The sequence below is a fragment of the Trametes versicolor genome (assembly GCF_000271585.1).
Source record: "Trametes versicolor FP-101664 SS1 unplaced genomic scaffold TRAVEscaffold_7, whole genome shotgun sequence".
NCBI classification, from domain to species: Eukaryota; Fungi; Basidiomycota; class Agaricomycetes; order Polyporales; family Polyporaceae; genus Trametes; species Trametes versicolor.
This window is the reverse complement of record NW_007360327.1, coordinates 2,489,180-2,508,112: the sequence shown is the minus strand read 5'-3', so window position 1 is coordinate 2,508,112 and position 18,933 is coordinate 2,489,180. Positions and strand designations below refer to the sequence as shown.

At 55.6% G+C, this 18,933-nt stretch overlaps 7 protein-coding genes across 7 annotated transcripts; 2 read left to right on the top strand and 5 right to left on the bottom strand.

The window, feature by feature from the left end:
- Positions 1 to 1,797: 1,797 nt before the first annotated feature.
- Positions 1,798 to 4,046, top strand: TRAVEDRAFT_48982 (uncharacterized protein; the record flags this gene model as incomplete). The annotated part of the gene is made up of 17 exons (XM_008041216.1): positions 1,798 to 1,901; positions 1,957 to 2,035; positions 2,092 to 2,105; positions 2,163 to 2,204; positions 2,258 to 2,317; positions 2,372 to 2,381; positions 2,454 to 2,471; positions 2,527 to 2,556; positions 2,631 to 2,656; positions 3,054 to 3,197; positions 3,253 to 3,299; positions 3,355 to 3,367; positions 3,430 to 3,457; positions 3,514 to 3,571; positions 3,640 to 3,664; positions 3,717 to 3,840; positions 3,894 to 4,046. The coding sequence occupies 17 exons, from the start codon at positions 1,798 to 1,800 to the stop codon at positions 4,044 to 4,046; spliced, it is 975 nt and encodes a 324-aa protein (XP_008039407.1).
- A 250-nt stretch (positions 4,047 to 4,296) lies between these two features.
- Positions 4,297 to 4,754, bottom strand: TRAVEDRAFT_48981 (uncharacterized protein; the record flags this gene model as incomplete). The annotated part of the gene is made up of 2 exons (XM_008041215.1): positions 4,297 to 4,440; positions 4,494 to 4,754. 2 exons carry the CDS (start codon positions 4,752 to 4,754, stop codon positions 4,297 to 4,299), a joined length of 405 nt encoding a protein of 134 aa, XP_008039406.1.
- A 260-nt stretch (positions 4,755 to 5,014) lies between these two features.
- TRAVEDRAFT_150625 (uncharacterized protein) lies at positions 5,015 to 7,883 on the bottom strand. Its single transcript, XM_008041744.1, has 13 exons — positions 7,721 to 7,883; positions 7,276 to 7,413; positions 7,207 to 7,220; positions 7,086 to 7,115; positions 6,810 to 7,030; positions 6,251 to 6,757; positions 5,908 to 6,190; positions 5,788 to 5,849; positions 5,642 to 5,732; positions 5,507 to 5,586; positions 5,409 to 5,455; positions 5,268 to 5,355; positions 5,015 to 5,205 (listed from the first exon to the last, which is right to left on the bottom strand). The coding sequence occupies exons 1-13, from the start codon at positions 7,774 to 7,776 to the stop codon at positions 5,152 to 5,154; spliced, it is 1,671 nt and encodes a 556-aa protein (XP_008039935.1). The 5' UTR covers positions 7,777 to 7,883; the 3' UTR covers positions 5,015 to 5,151.
- Positions 7,884 to 8,233: 350 nt separating this feature from the next.
- TRAVEDRAFT_38267 (uncharacterized protein) lies at positions 8,234 to 9,402 on the top strand (the record flags this gene model as incomplete). Its single annotated transcript, XM_008041043.1, has 5 exons — positions 8,234 to 8,413; positions 8,474 to 8,653; positions 8,721 to 8,797; positions 8,863 to 8,987; positions 9,110 to 9,402. 5 exons carry the CDS (start codon positions 8,234 to 8,236, stop codon positions 9,400 to 9,402), a joined length of 855 nt encoding a protein of 284 aa, XP_008039234.1.
- A 170-nt stretch (positions 9,403 to 9,572) lies between these two features.
- On the bottom strand, positions 9,573 to 11,620 carry TRAVEDRAFT_48978 (S-adenosyl-L-methionine-dependent methyltransferase; the record flags this gene model as incomplete). Its single annotated transcript, XM_008041214.1, has 12 exons — positions 9,573 to 9,599; positions 9,652 to 9,832; positions 9,891 to 9,921; positions 9,980 to 10,110; positions 10,165 to 10,286; positions 10,346 to 10,531; positions 10,595 to 10,804; positions 10,856 to 10,891; positions 10,951 to 11,076; positions 11,135 to 11,193; positions 11,257 to 11,448; positions 11,506 to 11,620. 12 exons carry the CDS (start codon positions 11,618 to 11,620, stop codon positions 9,573 to 9,575), a joined length of 1,416 nt encoding a protein of 471 aa, XP_008039405.1.
- Positions 11,621 to 12,696: 1,076 nt separating this feature from the next.
- Positions 12,697 to 15,289, bottom strand: TRAVEDRAFT_150618 (Mfs1.2). Its single transcript, XM_008041743.1, has 11 exons — positions 14,834 to 15,289; positions 14,678 to 14,783; positions 14,516 to 14,621; positions 14,385 to 14,464; positions 14,215 to 14,323; positions 13,987 to 14,155; positions 13,891 to 13,931; positions 13,782 to 13,828; positions 13,448 to 13,720; positions 13,299 to 13,390; positions 12,697 to 13,230 (listed from the first exon to the last, which is right to left on the bottom strand). Exons 1-11 carry the CDS (start codon positions 15,110 to 15,112, stop codon positions 12,886 to 12,888), a joined length of 1,647 nt encoding a protein of 548 aa, XP_008039934.1. The 5' UTR covers positions 15,113 to 15,289; the 3' UTR covers positions 12,697 to 12,885.
- An 812-nt stretch (positions 15,290 to 16,101) lies between these two features.
- On the bottom strand, positions 16,102 to 18,336 carry TRAVEDRAFT_38270 (cytochrome P450; the record flags this gene model as incomplete). Its single annotated transcript, XM_008041044.1, has 11 exons — positions 16,102 to 16,322; positions 16,385 to 16,469; positions 16,527 to 16,852; positions 16,908 to 16,968; positions 17,033 to 17,183; positions 17,243 to 17,313; positions 17,373 to 17,405; positions 17,458 to 17,584; positions 17,642 to 17,831; positions 17,886 to 18,225; positions 18,289 to 18,336. 11 exons carry the CDS (start codon positions 18,334 to 18,336, stop codon positions 16,102 to 16,104), a joined length of 1,653 nt encoding a protein of 550 aa, XP_008039235.1.
- Between the last annotated feature and the right edge of the window lie 597 nt (positions 18,337 to 18,933).

Genomic DNA, 18,933 nt, shown 5'->3' with positions numbered 1-18,933 from the left:
GTGTAAACAACAATAGGGAGGAAGAAGAGTCGCAACGCAAAACCTCTCCGCGCCCGCCGGTTGCGGGTGTGTTGCGAAAATGGAGGACTGCCTGAGGGTGGGCGGGCAGTGCATACTCGCATCGACCTTGATGAATGTCACGGGCATGACGAGGAAGACGCGCCGCTCAGCAGGTGCCATTCGAGTACCGATGTGTCGACCTCAGCAAACTGTGTATAATAGCATAGTTATGCTATATCCATCCTTCGGGAAGGCGGTGGTTCCGCTATCGGAGGTTCTGGGTTACCAAAAGCCTCCCCGTGATGGACTTTTTATATGTGGTGGTACTACGGATATCGACTGCGCCATCGTGTTAACAGGGCTTAGAAATAGCGAACAGCCTGCAAACATGAAAAAGATGAGTAAGTAGAAGTTGAACGATGTCGGACGCCTGGGTTACCAATAGGAATATGAAGGGCACGGTGCACGATGCATGAGGTCCGGGGAACTGCCGCCGTTGTTACCAACGGTGGAAGTTCCGGCCGCGGTGAGCACATCGAGTGCAATGGCGTGATGCCGGTTTGGTCGCATCTGTCATGATGCAGGGCGCAGCCTAAGGGGCTAATATCATGATAGAATCCAACCTGTTGTCCTACCTATCAGAAGCCTTCGGACGTTATTGACAACCAAAAACCAGATCAGTGGCGAGTATACATGTGAGAAACATCGCGCGGCAATACTGAGCCAGGTTTTGGGCTTGAGTGCGGCAACGTTGCTCCGCTCTCAGTGTTCAGATATGCTTCAAGGGATCCCGGGCGAACTGGTCGGAAGCCGCGGGGCCGCCGAGGCGTGGTCGACCGGATATAGGTCACTTGAAAACGACCGAACGCTGTTCGCAATCGTTTTGTGTATGATTCCGGCAGGTGCTTGGCCGCCCGCTGGTAGATCATCAGTACTGTGGTGATATAAAGGGTCCTGGCGTAAACTATACACGGCGCCGTGGCCCAGGAATTCCGCACACCATCCAAATTACTCACATTCAAGTTCTCGCTGCGCCACTTGAAAGACGTTGCCTATGAGTGCAAGCTGAAGGCTGGGTTCAGTTCTCGCTCTCGATGGAGAGTGTCATTAATATCGTGGAATGGCTCGGAGTGGGGAAAGGCTGAGCGCTGACACTGAGGCCTGAGGCCTAAGGCCTCCGAGAGTCCAGATCAGAGCTGATCAGAGCGAGTGAGTCCGTGAGAATTACCTTTACATAAGCAGCAGCACATAGTAGCTGCCACGAGGCTCTCACTCACTCGAGAGGTTCGAATATTTAACACCATGCAAACGCAGTCGCATGCCATCTGAGCCGGTTTGCAAACATTACTCGTGCACAACCTCAATACTTATATTTAGTGCAAGATCTAGGTCGCTCCAACGTAAAGAGCACAGCAACAGTACGTATTAGCATTAAGGTTCGAATTCTACCGCTCTAAGTACCCTGCATCCTTTGAAACAATGATGTTGGTCTGATAAGTGATTTCAGGCCTCAGAACGGCGGGAGTATGGACTGGGCTGCTGCGGTATGGTTCCATCTGTTAGCTGTCCCACAAACGTCTTCGAAATACGTGTTCGTCCACTCCCCTGGGCAGTGCCACCTGTTACTAGAGTTCAAGGACTTGCTATATATTGACATCAACTAGTGGCCGGAAGGAAAGCTTCTCATTGACAGATGATATGATGCCTACCAGACCTGCGACCAGATGAGTTCCCGGTACGCGGTCCACTTAAGCTTCAAGAGCTCGCCTCAGTCACTCCCGACCTGCCCTGTGCACCATGAACTCCTCCGCGACCACCTCTCAGATCAATCCGCTTTCCTCGCTTCCGTCTCCAGATAGCACATACGGCGCATACCTCCTTGGCACCAACGTTAGCCTTATGTACGTGTTTTTATTGGGCGATGTCATGTCGCTGGAGTAACTCACCAGTGCCCAGATTGTACGGAATCAGTCTGTTTCAGCTCTATAGATACCTTCGCCTGTATCGTACGGACGCGTTGTACATTCGTGTTATAGTAAGTCCCTGGACGTCTTGCTGCCACGTCTTGTCGCTTACCGTATTTATACACAGATTTTCGCTGTGATGTAGGCGGTTCATGCGCGGACTACGTGCTAACCTGTGCTGAACGCTGCACTTCATAGGTTCCTAGAAACCGTACACGTCCCCATGATCATACATACATGGTCAGTACTTGACACAAGATATGATTCGCTCCCTAGACTTTCTCTGTTAACAGTTACTATCTCCTGGTCTCAAATTACGCCAATTCGCAATCTTTCATTTCGCCGCCGCCCTGGTACGTACAATGCTGTAGATTGGCCGGACACCCTCTGAAGTAGATATTGCGCAGGTCCCTCAAGGTACGCCACTTATTGCTCTCGTCGCTACTTGATCGTGACCTTACATGCCATCCGTAACCGTAACGGACATAGCTCTCACCTGCCCTCGCAGTACGTCGAAATCTATACGCATGTCTGCGATACGCGACTTATGACACTACCACAGACCATAATCACGTTCACCGCACAAATGCATGTAACACGTTGCCATCATTCGCGCCGTGTAGCTGCAGGCCTGCCTTTCTGACTGCTTGTTGTCGACTGCTACAGGTTTTTTGCTCGCCGAGTGTGTTTGCGTACGTTCTCCTTTAGCAGCTGTCACTCAAGCGCAGGCATTCAATATTTGCGCCATAGTCGGATTCAAATATAAGTTGATCGTTGTCCTCGCGGTGAGCACGATGATATATTCCGCAATCCAACTTTGTTCATCACGTTCCACAGGTGCTATGCCTCGTCGTACATGTCGGTCAGTGCTATCTGTTCTCTTACGGCCGCGCGATAGCTTAGTAAATATTGGCGTACTTGCCCGCCCCAGGCTTTGGAATAGGTACGAGCTCGATGAATATTTATAGCTCTGTATGAGTACTGGATGCTGAACGTTAAACCCCGCATCTCTACTAGCCATCACTATCGTGATGTGATAGTGTCCACTATGCTAGGTGCTGTGACTCCTTGCTAACAGGAAGTTTGCAGGAACGACTTGGGCAGTTTGTCCGGCTTTAATCGGTCCAACGAATGGCTTTTCTCTGCAGCAATTTTTCCTGCCTCTGTCGCTGATGGTTTGCTTTCGGGCGCCATCATCGTCGGGCTACGCCGCAGTCGCAAAACTTACACTCGGTGAGCTCTGAACCTACTCGGCGAAGTGGTTCGTATCGCTCATACGTAGTCCTAGCGTTCAAAGCTCTCACGAGCTGTTCATGCTTTACGTTGTGAAAAGTGGTGCGTTGTATACTTAATCGGGCCGTTTTGCGACTCGCTACTAACCCAAGCACAGGGCTATTCACGGGGTACGACTCTGCAGTCAACAGTGCCAGCGGATGCCTCCGTGTTGACCGTATTTTCTCAACAGTCTCATTAATTTACTACCCTCCATAATGGTCTGTTCGATTTTGGCCTTAATTTCGACTCCTTCGCTAACAGCGCCTCTTATCAGGCAGTGGTACAGCCCAAAACATATGTTTGGGCTGCGACCAGCTTCACTCCCACCCGTAGTACGTGCAAGACATAATTCTCCATTTGTTTCTATGGAGCTGATTCTGACCCGCTCTCCACCACGTAGTCTATGCGATGACGCTGCTTTGCGTGTAAGACGGCGACATCGATCCTACGACGCATACGGACTGACGTTACGAGCAGACTTAACTCTCGCGAGCGCCTCGTTGGCCGCGGACTGGAGATATTCGGGAGGGAGGCTTCCACGCGCAATATCTTCGCCAGAGCCAACCACCTGGCGGCGGTCGAGCAATGGAACGCCCCTGTGGTGAGCGTACTCTCTCTGCTCCTGTGCACCCGCAACGCTCTGACGACGCGTAGATGCCGGACAATGAGCCGACGAAGATCGCTATCAATATCACGGCAGAGACGGAATCCGACATGCCTGGCACCGCGTCGGCGAAGACATTTCACTCAAACCATCTCGCGGAGTCGATCAAGACCCAAGGGATGGCCTGCGACGACTCCCTGTGATGCAAGTTCAATGTAGGGTCTCTGCTCAGCGGACGACATGTATGTTTCCCATGGCGCATTTCTTTGAAATTAGTTCTCTTCTTTGCTCTGTACGATACTGTGCTCATAGGGACGGGTGAGGGTCATATATCTGTCTGTAAAAATGTGGACTCCCGCTAATAGCTATCGACCGAGAAGGGCGGCGAATCCGGGGGACCGGCCGCATTTTGGGGGTATCGAGGTTTGAATCTGTACTATAGCATTTCTCGGTTTAGACGCGACTCGGCTTCAAGTAGTTTCGCATCCTGCGGATGTGCCACAGCCGCGGAGGGAGGGAGAGGAGCAGGCCTTGGTCCTCCTCGAGGATTTGCGACGCGCGCGCGAACTCCGCATCGGGGACGAGGTAGTGGAAGTTCTTGAGGCGGTTCCGGATGTTAGCGACAGACGGGCAAGATGCGTGCGACGTACCTTGAGGGCCACTGGAACGCCCATGCGCCTGAAGAGGAGCGTCTTCCACTCGATGAGTTCGATTCCGGCCTCTTGCAGCGCGTGCAGAGCCTTGTCGACCAGCTGCTCTGGAGAAGAGGCATATATGTCGGACGCGGAGGGGGGATGGGTGCGAGCTTCTTGAAAATGGTCGCGCGGATCTTTCACCGGGCGTGCGGGGCCAGGTTTTGGGAGGGATGGGGAACAGTGGTCGTCTGCAGCGGTCGCTACGGTTTGTGTCATAGAGGAGGCTCGTCTAGCTGGTGGGGTGGTCGTGGTGGTCCTAGCGAGGTAGAGACCGTTGTTTTTAGCAGAAGTTAGGACGAAAGCACTTTACAGGAGTCTCAGCCACACTCGGAGCCGGGATGAGTACTTGTGGCGTAGAAGCGCGCGTCGATGCGATCGAAGATCGGGGAAATGGCCTCTGTCCCTTTGAACCTCCTCTTCACTCGCACGTACGACGCGGCAGGTCGACGGCTCCTTCAAGATCACTAAGAGCACGCCCAGCATACAAAATACAACAAGCGCACTGAAGTCGAATTGATACAATGTCCGTGTCACGTACTGATACAACAATCTGCGTGTGCGTTTCTCCATCCATCCCACTCGATTTCTTCCAATCCGACATACAGTTTGCACTTCAGGCGACTTTGGGCTTGGCGTTGACCGTCGAGATGTCGATGGAGAGCACATCCTATGAATGCGGCCAAATCCGTAAACACTAGTCCACACAACAAAACATCACCGGGTGCGTACCTTCCCTGCCTTGATCTCGGCCAAGGTGGGCATAAGCCCCAGCCTGATCAGCTCGGACGCCTTCATCACAAGCGGGTCTCGTTGCATGCTACAAGACCAGTCAGCCGCCATTTAATGCAGATCGAGAGCCTCTGTACTTACCTGGCCACTGCAACGATCGCACCCGCCTTTGCATAGTATGCGACAAACTGCAAATGGGTTGAGCGCGCGATGCCGCCAGTTCGTAGATTGACACAGACCTTCATCTCATCGGCGCTGCCGTCGACGAACACTTCGTCGTATCCCGCCCCTACGCCGCAGTAGCGCAGCTGCTGTCCCTCTGTATGGCGGTTAGACGGGGCCCTGGTTGCAAGGGTGACTATGCAGCCACTTACGTGCGCTCCAAAATACAGGGACCTTCACGAACGGTTGACCTTTGCCTTCCGCAATAGTCTTCCCGACGGCGCGGCCGTGGTTGCCAGCAACCTACGCGCGAAATCAGTCCGTGCCCCTAGCACGAGTTATTAGTAAAGCGACTTACGTTCCAGTGCTCGATCCTCCTCGGCTCTCCTGTGCCCGGCTGGGGGTATAGAGCAATATCACCTGGCGATCATTGACATTTCAGCTAACACACTTTCCATGTAGATCGATCACCACATACCAATTGCAAAGACGTTGTCCAGACCCTTCACGCGCAAGAATTCGTCAACGGAAACGGCTCCGGTCCTGTCTACGACCTGCTCGAAGCCCTTGCTGCTCTTCAAGAACTCCGTAGCAGGGGCAGCACCGACACCCATCACGACCACGTCCGCGGGCAGCGTGACGGTCTCGCCCGAACTCGACGTAATTGTAACCGCGCCAGCCAACGACGAATCGGACTCGGAAGTCACGATCTTCTCGACCTTCGACTGCCCGTGGAACTTGATGCCTTTCGACTCGTGGAACTGCAAGGGTAAACCGTCAACACGGATGGTCACACACGCACACGAGCGCGGGTACTTTACCTTCTTGAGCCCGGCGCCGACCTCCTTGCCGAGGACGAGCTCGAACGGGAACTCCTCCTGGCCGATGACGTCGATGGACGCGAGCTTGCGCGACGCTACGGCGACGACCAGCTCCATGCTGATGAAGGACGACCCGATGACGACGAGCTTTTTGCCCTCCTTCACCGCCGCGTCGATCTTCTTCGCATCCTCGACGCCTCTCAGAGTGAAGACGTTCGCGAGGTCTTTGCCCGCGATAGGCAGACGACGCGCCACAGCGCCCGTCGCGAGGACCAGCGTCTCGTACGGCACGCGCGTCGCACCTACGATCACCTCCTTCGCAGCCAAGTCGACCCCAGAGACCTCCGTACCCGCGCGGAAGTCGACGCCGTACTTGGAGCGCAGGTCCGCAGCCGAGCGATACTCGAGTTTTGACGGGTCCGTGATGAGCGCCTTGCTCAGCTTCGTCCGGTCGATGGGGGCGTAGCTCTCCTTGGACAGCACCGTGATCGGGCCATTGTACCCGTGCTGCAGCACGTCAGTCGCCGCCCCCAGTATCGCAATCCGCGGGCGTGCTTACCTCGCGCAGACTCTCGATGAGGTGGAAGCCGCCGCTTCCGCCGCCCACGATCACGACGCCCTTTCCTTGACCGGCGGTGACGCTGCTGCCGGTCGCGAGCAGCTTGGGCTGGCGGGACTTGTTCGCGCTCGTGGTGCTCGCGGGGTCGGCGGTCACGCTGATCTTCCCATCCACAATCTCCGCCTTGAACGAATGGAGGGCCGTCGGCGCGGGCGCGTCCTCTGTGCCACACGCGCGTCAGCACTCGTCTGGCAGACGTCGAGGAGGGTGGCGTACCAATGTCGCCCGTGCAAACGTTGAAGCATGCTGTGCGGCAAGATAGTAATCAGCCGCTGACCGAGCGTTGCCGGTGGGAACGGGCACGAAGGGGAGTAAGCCTGGGTACGTTATGACTTACCACCGTGCCACGGGCTTATTGATTGACTCCGTCAGCGGTGGCGCACAGGCGGGCTACGGGAACACGCACCAGACTACACGGCCGTCCGCAGTGAGAACGCCTTTGACGAGGGGGGCGCCGTAGTGCGTGCAGAACGCGCTCGTCGCATGGATCTTGTCGCCGAGGCGGGAGAGGAGGACTTTGCCGTCCTCGAACGGCACTTCCTTCCTGTTTGGTGTTCGTCAGCGGTGAACGCTATGGTATATAAACCACTCAAAGCACATGAAAGGGTCTTTGCCGACTCCGAGGAAACCTCTCAAGAAGGATATACTAGATAGGTGCAAGTGAAAATTGTCCACCAGCTTGGCCTCGAGGCAATCTGCTGCCACTGTCTTGCAAGTGCAACCGCCGCTGCCGCCTGAGGCGGGCAGACAAAGGATAGCTGTCTCCGCAGGATACAAGTGTGCATCTCCACGCTCAATCCGATGACCGAGCGGTTCGCTGCGATACGTCTCGACACGGAGAGCACACTCACATCTCTCCATCCTTCAGCTCGGACGCGTCGAGCACGGCGATCGTCTTCTGGGACATTCTGCAAAAGGTGAAGCGGTGTAGAGAGGAGAGAGATGGTGGTGGTCGAGAGATACGTTGTGCGCTGATCAATCTCAGACGGCACGCAGGGTGAGAGAACAGACCGGACATCCAGTGCGTTCCCGGCCGCGCGCAGCCCGCGCGCCCTCCTCCTTTCAAGCATCGCGAAACGCGCTGTGGGAATGACGTCGCTCGAGGCCGTCGGTGTGGGGCCCGCCAATCGGGTCGCCAGGATTATGCCGGCTACTCAACGCCGCAAGACTTAAGTTGGGCTGCTGCCATATCGGGATAGCGGCGCTTGGTGGCACCCCGATGCCGCCGCCGGACAGCGGCACAGTCCATGCTAACTGCTACGTTAGAGCGTTAATTATAACGTTCATCTGTCATTGGCACGAGAATAAGTATATAGGTGCGTCTGCAAACACCCTAGCGACGTTGACTAGGGACGAGCCTCATCATGACACAGAAGGACTCCAGCACCGCTGCACAGTTGTCTCCGCGCCTGAAGGAAATACTCGCTTCGCACACAGGGCCAGCACAAGATGTTTCATCTCTGAAAAAGACGAGCCATGTCCTTTCGTATACCCTCGAGGATGCGAAGGAAAAGAAGGTCGAAGGAGGCTGGTTGGTCCTCATGGTGCGTTGCAGCCAAGTTTTATGTTGGCACCCAAATGCTTAACTCAGTCTGCCCTCATAGACCTGCGCACTCGCCACAGCAAACTCGACCACGATTACTGTAGGTCATCTCTACCGTATGGCGACTCGGCAAGACCCGGAGGACGCAGCAACGCGCCACAGTCTTGCAGATGCCGTCCACAAGGCTGCTCTCATGCGCGAAGCTATATTAAAGGCCACGCTCATCATTGGCGTACCACGTGTAAGCTGCACTGTGTTCTCTGCTTTGAATACCAACGACGAAATTGATAAGTACACGCATATCATAGACAATCCTGGCGATGGCTAGGCTGCACGAAGCGCTGGAAGAAGACGTCAAGGACAATCTTCGCAAAAGTGAACTCAGGTGCGCATCGTAGTCCCGTCGCTATCGCAGAAACATAGAAAACCCTGTGTTGAACATATACCCAGAAAGTTCACGCCAGAGAACGTCAACGAGTTTAAAGCGCGCGGGAACGCGCTCGCAGACTCCATCTATGGTCCTCAATCGGATGGCATGCGAGCAAAGCTGCGTTCATATCACCCAGATTTCACTGGTACGTGCATTGGGCCCCATATCGCCGCCTACAGGGCAAGCACACCATCACTTCCCATAAACATTCTGGTGTTTGCACAACATGTACACTCTTAGACAGACGATCACTGATGACGCACACAGAAGCGGTAACACAGATCTATGCCGCCGTCTTCGCCTCGTTCCCCGAAGAAGCAGCCGTACAAGGAAACCTGAGCCGCGCGCTGAACTCCGTAGTCGCCATCGCGTGCCTCCGCACCGAGGGATCCGGAGTCGGGGAGCTGCTCAACGGCCATGCCCTCGGGCTGCTCAGAGCCCGAGATGAACCTGGGCTACCAACCGAGGACTGCTGGCTGGCGAGCGAGGAGGGCCTCGAGTGGGTGCTCGCGACCGTGGACATGCTCCTCGATGTTCTCAGATCGGGGGGCTCGGACTGAGTATGTGCAAAAGCGCCTGGGAGAGACGGTCTATATGATAAATACCTGAATAGATACATGCCCGGTAGTGGTTACAGCGTTCCAAATGCGATATTCGAGGACAGGAAGCGGGAGTCATTAAAGAAAGTGAGTCCATGAAACAACGAACGAAAAGAAACGATGCTCTAAACTCATGCGCACAGCTCCGCCGAATGCCCCTACGAAGCCGTTAGCTCCAATTCGCGTGCGTCCCAAAAAAAGAACACTCACGGGTCGGACGAACGTCCACGTCCCCAGGCTCAGCCACGCGCGCGAATACGCGACCTCCATGTAGAGGTACATGTACCGCCACCGCCGCCGGAGGATGTCCATGTTGTGCTCCTCCTTGAGGCTGGGGTAGCGCTCCTGCAGCGACGCGACCAGCTTCGGCGACCAGTTCTCCTCGAGCCGCCTGCGCGTGAAATGGAGGGTTAGAAGAGGGTCTCTCGTGAGCTGAGACTGGCACGTACCTGCCCCATTCACGCAAGCACCGAGGGTAGTCTGAGAAACCGGGAAGGTCAGAAGGCGCACAGAGAAGATGAGTAATGTGACAACGTACGACTCCCGAAGTCCTCGATGGTCTCCAATGAGAAGCGCCCCTTCAACGTCTCGTTGAACGCCACGGAGAGGGAGGTCGCGCTGGGAATGATGGTGTTCGGCCAGTGATACTTGCGCACGAAGTCGTTGCCCCTGCGAAGCGTGTCGTCAGCAAACCGTGCAAAGGAGAGAGAGTGACGAACGTACTGCAGACGAGAGTAGCTGCACTCCGGGTACGTCGTAGCACTGAGAACAACGGCCGCGCGGTCGTCCTTGAGTGCCCAATCTATCTGCCTGATGTAGGTGGGCATGTACTCGGCGCCCACCGCCTAATAGAACGCGCGTTTAGTGAGATCTGCATGCGCGACGGCATGAAAGTGATAGCTACCTCGAGCATCTCTATGCTGATGCATGCATCGAACGCCTTCTCAAACTCTGCCGGCATCTTCCGGTAATCCATAAGGTGAACCCGGACTTGACCCTCGAGCCCAGCCTCGCGCACGCGCTCTAGCGCGAGTGCCCGCTGCTCTACGGAGAGCGTGATGGTGTCGACGGTGCAGCCCATTCGACCCGCCTGAACTCCACAACATCCGTCAGCGATCAAGATTGACAGCGTTGTGCGGAAATTGACACGAACCGCAATGGCTACGCCGCCCCAGCCGCTGCCGATCTCCAAGAGACGGTCTCCGGGCCGGAGACGCGCCTTGCGGAGGATGTACTCGATCTTCCGGCGCTGCGCGCTCTCCAGATCTCCTGGACGGCGCAGGCCTTCGAGGTCACCGCGTACGCCACCCTCCTCCTCTCCCCAAATGGGGCAAGAGTACTGCATCTCAGTGCTCAGGAACGCCTGGGGCTGGTCAGCAAACTGGCGTCCTGTGTTTGAAAGGTCATTGCGTACCTGGTACAGTTCGTTGGATGCATCATATCCTGCAACCTGAATATGCACCGAGATGAGCTTCGCGCGAAAGTCTATGACAGATATCTTGCACTTACGTTCGCGACAGCTTTCGTAAGACTGTGGCTGAAGCGCAGAGTAATGGTCTCGATGACGCTGTTGAATCGATATGCGATCGTCGACAGCCCACCCAAACTTCCCAGGCGGAAGTTGTCCACGTAAATCTGTGGGCGCCACGTAACTTAAGCACTACTGGTTACATATGGCGCCGTGTGGACGCACGTTAAGAACCTCCTTAAGGTTTGGCGAGGAGAAATCGCCGGCAAGATATGCTTCTGCGACTGTAGCAAGAACGACAACTGGTCAGACTGGGGTGCAAAACCTCAAATGAAGGGAACACGTACAGCCAATATCATACCAAGTGAAGACGCGAACCCAAAAGGTGTCGTCATGGACGACAATTTGTCCGTGTCTAGACTGCCCTTTCGACTCTGTCGTCGAGAGGCCGAAGCTAGTCGTAGTGCCGTTCTGTTCGACGATGTCGATCTGGCCGTTCACAATGCCGCTCTTCAAAGCGGTGATCACAGTACTCCTGGCTGCGGACGGTCCAGGTGATCAGCCCAGGAACTGTGCAGGCAACGAAGACGACTTACCAAGTGAGACAAGGCCCCGCCAAAGGACCGAGGTCATGGACGACGGCAGCGGCACAACGCTCGCCGTCGCGACGGCAGATGGGGGCGCCATGACGTTGTACGAGAGGTCCGACATGGTGGCGATTGAAGGATTAGTGGGATAGCACTAACAGAAGAGCGACAGAAAGCGTCAAGGGCGCGTTCAGAAAGGGGGGCCTCGAGCAACCGGCGCAGGTGCGTCGCTTGCCATATATCCTTACGAAGACGTTTTATGTCTCCGCCCGGTGCCCGGCTCTTCCTGAGCCATTTGGTAAATCAACTCGTGCAGTCGGCGAGGGACCAAGGACGGCCTTGATCAGAGCATGCTTCTCTGTCAGATGCAACGAGAGGACACCGCCCCCTCGATACCTAAGCCTTGGGCAGCGGCGCCGTTAGCTCATATGCCATCATACACGCTCTCGTCACGGGCTCACTCAACGGCGGTGCTCGATACACGCACGATGGTATGCACGATGCATCACCGCGCCAGGCACTGCGGTGGTAGGACAAAGCTTCCGTCCGCCGCATGGGGGTGCAATGTCTTCTGAACCCCCCGGCGCCCGCATGGTCGGCTTGCGATTGCGCAGTTCCGCTGATCCTGATACCCCTCTGCCTGGCAGAGGGCGCGGCAGATTGCTGGCTGCGAATCCCTGGATGATCGTGCGTAGCGCTCCAGCGGCCGCGGCTTTTTGGAGATCCCGACAAGTTCATCAGAGCATCCAGTGCAGAGATGTGTCTAGCCTCTCTGCGGGGTAACAGAAGACGGTGGTAGGTCAGAAAACATGCGCCACAATGTTACGTTGATCGTGGCGCGCACCCTGTTAGCTACGGCGAACCGGCGTTCCTGTCGGGTAGTGTGGTGGGCGCTGATGTCGCATCGATGGACAAAACTGGCGAGCCGGAGGTTCGAAAACATCACGAATGATTGGTTGTCTTCGGGGATGCAGAGTGGATACAGCGTCCGAAATCCAAGGACCGACAGTCATTCTGCCATTTACAGCGGCTGAGGTTGAATTACCCATCCGCAAAACAATCACGCAGCACGTACATGTGCGATGTTCGTGGTCTGCTTGATGGTCGGCCAAATTGAAACAGCAGGGAGACAAAACATCATGGCGGGAAGAGGAGACAAACGGCGGCTTAGATAAGGTTCTTGGATCTGCTGGAGCCTGTGGGCGCTAGAGGGATGCTGCTCAGTGTCGGTTGCCCTTGAACTTACCGCCGTGGTAGGAATATTTTGAGAAAAAGCCCGTGTACGCTACGAACTACCTGCAGCGAGCACAATCAACGAATAGATACAAGCGACCACGTCGGAGTCCCAACCGTCCAACACCGCGAACCTGCAGACATATGTACAAAGCTTTATTTCAACTCGTCTTGAATTTCACCTGCACCGCTCTGTCGATCCGCTTCGAGCTCCAGAGCCCACTTGTCATCCAGTGCCCCGTGCATAGGCACGTCGCGCATCAGCAGCGACGCCACGAATCCTATCCCAAGGATGCCAAGCATGACTTGCCACACCACGACGAGGCTGTCCCCGAACGCGTGGCGCACCTCGTCCTTCAGCGGCTGTGCTAGCGTCGGTATCTGTGGGATGGAGGCGTAGGAGAGGTCGACGCCTGTTCCGAGCTCTGCGAGAAGGGCGGGGGGAAGCCGCCGGGAGAGCTCGTTCTGCAAGACGGAGGCGCCAATTGCGATTCCCCAGATCTAATTGAGTTGAGCGAGGCCAAGTCAGCTTAGAAGTGACCGGTGATCGTTATGAAGAGCGGACATACCCCGGCAAAAGAGCGACAGAAGGCGAAGAAGGCGAGCGCGTGCGCGTTCTCGGACACGGGCAGGGGCGAGAGCACCGGGAAGTAGGTAACGGCTTAATTGACCAGCAGATTAGGCCCCTGGTGGCAAGCGACGTGTGGTGTTTTCTCACCGTAGATGATGCCGGCGCCAGCACCGAGGAGGAGTGGCAGGCCAATCGCGTGCGCGAGAGGCGCATCGGCGTCAAGCGTCGTGAATATGCCCATCCCTACCATGAAGATCGCCCATCCAATCCAATGCTGGGTACGATACACCCGAAGGACCGTCACAGATATACTTGAGATAATGATGATCGGGCCCATAGAGAGCGAGAGCCCGAGCATGTCGACAGCCGACCTAAGAGGCGTAGCATCCTTGCACGCCTGGTAGTACACCGGAAGATAGTCTGGGCATGATGGGGTCGCGTTAAGATCTATTCGGCTCTACAGGGATCTTGTGGCACTTACAGGCAACCGCGAGCACGACGATAGGGTTGATGAAGGTTTGAATGTACCTGTGAAGATCGTCGTATCAATGTCTGCTGTATCGTGATGCCGCTTAGAGACTCGACCATACCCGCTGACGCTTGTCCGGTTCTGGAGTAGGGACATAGGGACCTATGCCAAGGCGTAAGAATGGTCTCCTGATGTCCAGCGTTATGGCACGACTCACGATTGGATTGCGTGCCCAGTACGCCTCATATATGAAGAAGAATACTATACCGCACAGTCCCACTATCAGCGGTGCCAAAACATGCGCAGAGCTCCACGCAAACTGGACTCCTCCCCAGGTGAGTCCGACCACGATGGAAGTCGTCGAAGCAATGATCAGGAGGTTCCCACTGTTGGATGGCCCAGGTGAGTAGGGACACTTCGTATGAAATTCACTGACATCACTCACAACCAGTCCATGCGCCCGAGCTTGCTTGCAAGATTTCCTGGGGGAGTAGGGAGCTTCAAGAATGCGGTCACCATAACAAGTGCAGCACCGCAGATGGGAAGATTGAGGTCTGCGGGTAAGTACAGATTTAGGTGAGTTCAAGTCGGGTCCGAATAGTGACGCAAACTTACAGAAGAGCCATCTCCACTGTCCCCGGGTCGCCAAAGCTCCTCCGACAAGCGGACCAATAGCCGAGGAGACAGCCCAAGTCCTGAGGTAGTGTCAGCGCCCGAAATGTTTGCGAAGAACTCAAAGCGCTGACATTCCGGTAAGGCCGTTGTACAATCCACGTTCCTTGAGTGGAACGAGATCAGCCATGATGATCGAAACAACAGACAGAATTCCCCCGCCGCCCAACCCCTGCACAGCTTTGGAAGGTAAGAACGAGGTTCGTGAGATAGGAAGCGGAAGCTGGCACACATACCACGTGCGGCTATGAGCCAGTTCATGTTCTGCGCTGCGCCACACAACGCACTGCCCAGGATGAACGTTGACAAGGAGAAGAACATCGCGATGCGACGTCCGAATATCTGTACACAATAAGCTAGGAGACATTGTAAAGTGAGAGGCGTATACGGACCTCAGCTACGCCACCGCTCAGGGGCAGAAACGCTGTGGACGCCAGCGAATACGCAGTCCCGACCCAGACGAAATCGCCGCCTTGGAGGTCATGGATGATCACCGGTAGCGCGGTCGATACGGCAGTGAGTTCAAGAGCGGAAAGGAAGATCGAGAGACATAGCGAGAGGATGATCAGCCAGAATTTGAGTCCTTTCTTGGATGAGCCCGGGCTTTGTGGCGCGTCGTCATTCGGCTGAGCCTCCACTTCCAAGACATTTGCCTCCTTCGGGGTGTCCATGGTGAAACCAGGGGAATCGTTACAGAAGCAAGAAGCAATCTGCACTCAAAACGAGTTGAGCGACGTCTACAAGTTAGCAGAAATCATGAAACGACTGGACTATGAGCGGGGTTGGGCGCGCGCGTGGCCTACAGCAGACGGGGCTGAGAACGGGGGCAAGTCAATGTGCTGTCGGATGCACCCCAAACCACCCCCGGCGGGTGTGGGAAGGTGTCCTGACGGGGGCACGCCGCGCGAGGGCGATGCCGCTTCCTCTGCACAGAAGATCCATCGTGCGCTCAGAATGAACTGCAAGGGCGTCTTGAGCCACTGCCACTCACGGGATGACGGAATGTCCAGGCCGGCGGGGGGTTCTGAAATTCTCAGAATCAAACTGGAACGCGCTCAGCGGCGGCGATGAGGTGGGCCCCCTGTCGCGGGCATCAAAGACGCCATCCTGCTGAGCGCGTGATGGCTGATTGTCCGCACCCCTCCGCATGCGTGCCGTGTCCTGAGCGGCGCTTGAAGCTGATCGGCACGAAGGGGCGATAGCGGGTGCACCATTCGGCTTGGGCACTTCGGGGTTCTCTGTCAAGGCTAGTTGTCTATCAACATCGGTGCCGATATCATATTGAAGGCAGAAGCTTTCAACTGAGCTCGATACGCAGGAACATGTCGCGGATATGTCTGTGCTTCCGAGGTCGGCCCGGCCCCTGGCACATGGGACATGCCAGTATCGCAGTGAGGTCGTTTTCGAGGCAGGTGCAAGCCTGAGCTGCTCTGTCGGGTCTCAAGGACGCCCGGCGCGCATGTTAAGAACGTATCCTACCTGGACATGATCCGCATCCTATTTGCAGAATATCATAGCGTTATCAAGCCACTCCAATTCGCCCACGGAACGCACTTGCCGGGATGGATCATGTCGATGACCATGTTATCCGTACGATGCGGGACACCACGAATGTGGAGACATGACTGGCAGCTGGCGCAGAGGTTGAGTATATTCGAAGCTACTCAAAGGCAGTCTTGAATCCTGTGATCCCCGGTCGCCGAGTGACCTTCAAGAGCAAGGGAATCTCGAAATAGGTCGAGCGCGTGTACTGCATGCCTCGCGGGAAGCCTGCGACGTCGAATCCCTCCGGGAAAGCGAAGTCGTACATGAGCACGAGGCGGGAGAGGGTATGGCGCATCTCCTGGTAGGCCAGCATCTTGCCAATGCACGCATACTCGCCTGTATGTTGGATGGTTAGGAAAGCTGCAAACGCTGACGCTCATGATGATGTAGAAACGCACCGAGACCAAACGAGCACAAAACGTTCTTGTTGGTCTTCGTCTCGGGTCCCAGACCACCAGGTATCCAGCGAGCGGGACGGAATGCCTGGTTGTGCATAACGTGAACAGGGTTGCTCTCGTTCGGAGCAGGATCGGGCCTTACCAGTGGATCTGGATAAAAGTTCTCTTCGCTCATATGCTGCGAGTTCGTTGCGATGGTTATATCGGTGCCATGGGGAATGAAATGTCCATCGACGACCATGCCCCCAATGGGGACTTCCCGGGGCATGAAGTACGGCGTCGTTAGGCGAAGCGACTCGTGGATCACGCCGTTGAGATAGGGGAGCGTCTGGAGGATGTCCATGTCGAGCATGCCGGCGGGATTGGGGAACTCCTTGTCTAGCTCCTGCCGCAGTTGGCGGGCGCACTCGGGGTGCGCTGTGAGGAAGTAGACGCAGAAGGTGAGATTCGACGCGGTGGTATCGGATCCTGCGCCGGTCGACGTTAAGAGAGAACATCGTACAACGATGAGGAAGGACTTCACCAGCAGTCATTGCCACTACCGCGTCCAGTTCGAGCTGATTTTCGGGTATGCCACCTTCCATCTACGCCCATCGCCACGTCAGTCACCTTCGCTACGATATGCTTCCCTTTCGTTTCGCGACGCACCCAGTACGAGGACAGGTCCCGGTAGTCCAACGCACGTTCTGCTTTCATTCTCGTGCGCATCATGCTCGTAGCTAGGTCGCGCGACGCGTGCATAGTCTTGGTGGCGGGTAGATGCCACAAGATATCCAGCAGCCAAGGCGATAGACCCACACTGCATCGGTAAAATGTAAGCAGGTTGGACGCACACAAGGTGGTAATACAACGTCATACCTATCCATGATAGTAGTTGCGAGCTTATTGGAGCGCATGATACCATTCGAGTCACCCTTCTTCAAGAATTCCTGGGCGACACCCCCGTTTCAGCTTGCTATGCCGTACGGCTAGCCCAGTTAGCACTCACGAAGTCAGTCATGCCGCCAAAGACGACGTCTCCCTGTATATCCCGGTGAGCGTCCCTTAAGAAGGAGAAAGTGACATAGACGTACCATGACATCAAACGCCCAATGTCCCAACGTCGCTCCCACATCTACGACGCCATTCTGCTGTCGCTGTTCCAAGGCGTATAGAAGTTGCCACGTTCTGCGCTCAATACTAGGCAACACTTCTTTGAGGCTGACCAAGAGACATCTCAGTTTCGTGTATCGCAGTAGATACAACGCGTTGGCCTACCCTGCAGTCGTGAACAGTCCATGCCAAATCCGCCTTCGGTCTCGATGGTTCCGTTTAGTGTCTGGCTTGAAGAAGAGGGCGCTATGTACGAGATCGCGATCCGCTATGCGGTACAGCTCGCTCTTGGTAGTGTTGGGGTTGTCGTAGATGGTCAGCGCCGAAGGGGAGTTGACGGTGATGATATTAGGCCCTGCATTACGACTCTCATGAGATATGACGAGCAAGAATGCACTGTGAAGCTCACCAGCTCTGACAAAGCGCCCGTATCGAGCGTGCTGACGATCGAGGAACGAGTGTCGTTTCCCAGTAAACGAGATGTAAGCTAGATAGAGGCCGGTGACTTTGCACAAGACAGGCCCAGGAAACTTCGCGAGAGGGTGGAATGGCGATACTCGGTACGCGACAGTCGTCAGAAGCAGCGAGAGAGCATAAGCAGATCCCAGTTTGACAGTAGTGGTGAAGGGTGGCTCAGGAGACTCGCTTGTCAGGCGTATTAGGGTATACAGGAGCGCGCCAGCCGCCGTGTAAAACAACAGGGCATAGTCTCCCCGGATCTTAGAGCTACGAAACACGGTCCAGGAAGCCTGGTAACAGCGAGTGAGCTTTTTCTTCACATTTGGGCAGGAGGCTGCAGGGTAAAGACTTACAACTCCTACACAGCCTGCCGCGAAGAGATCAGAGTTGACGCTTGCCATTGGGCAGTAGGAGGCCGCAGCTTCTGGTACGCCTAGATAGAATTAGCGCCGGTTGCGGAACGAAATGCCCCGTAGCAAAGTATGGGGGCGTCGATGGTTTCTGGCAGAGTTGTAAATACTCGATATGCTACAGCTTTGGCAGCGACGGCCAGCCGTAGGTATTGAACGAGCACGAGCACGCCGAAGGCTGGACCGGACGCCTTACCACCATCTTTCATTGCTGGACGGGGATCGCCCTGGGTTGATCAACCATCAGCAGATAGATCCTGGACTGGACCTTCCGATAGGGGTCTAGAGAGGCTTTGAACGTGATATGCACCGAGGAGCTGGTCCATCAGCGCGCTCAGCGTTTGCTATCCACCTCGCTATTAGTATATGGGCTTGAAAAGTCGTGCGCATGTCACTCGAGTCGCCTAGCTTTCCTCGTGAATGAATAGGTTCTATGCTGTGAGGTGCAAGGTCCCCGAACAGCAAGAGGGTGATGGGATGTGGTGGCTTGTGTTCAAGCCGCATTTTTCTGACGGAGGAGCCTGAGGGTGCGGTGCCATGCGGCGAATGCCGCTGCGAGCGCTCCGGTTTGTGCCCGACCCGCTCTCT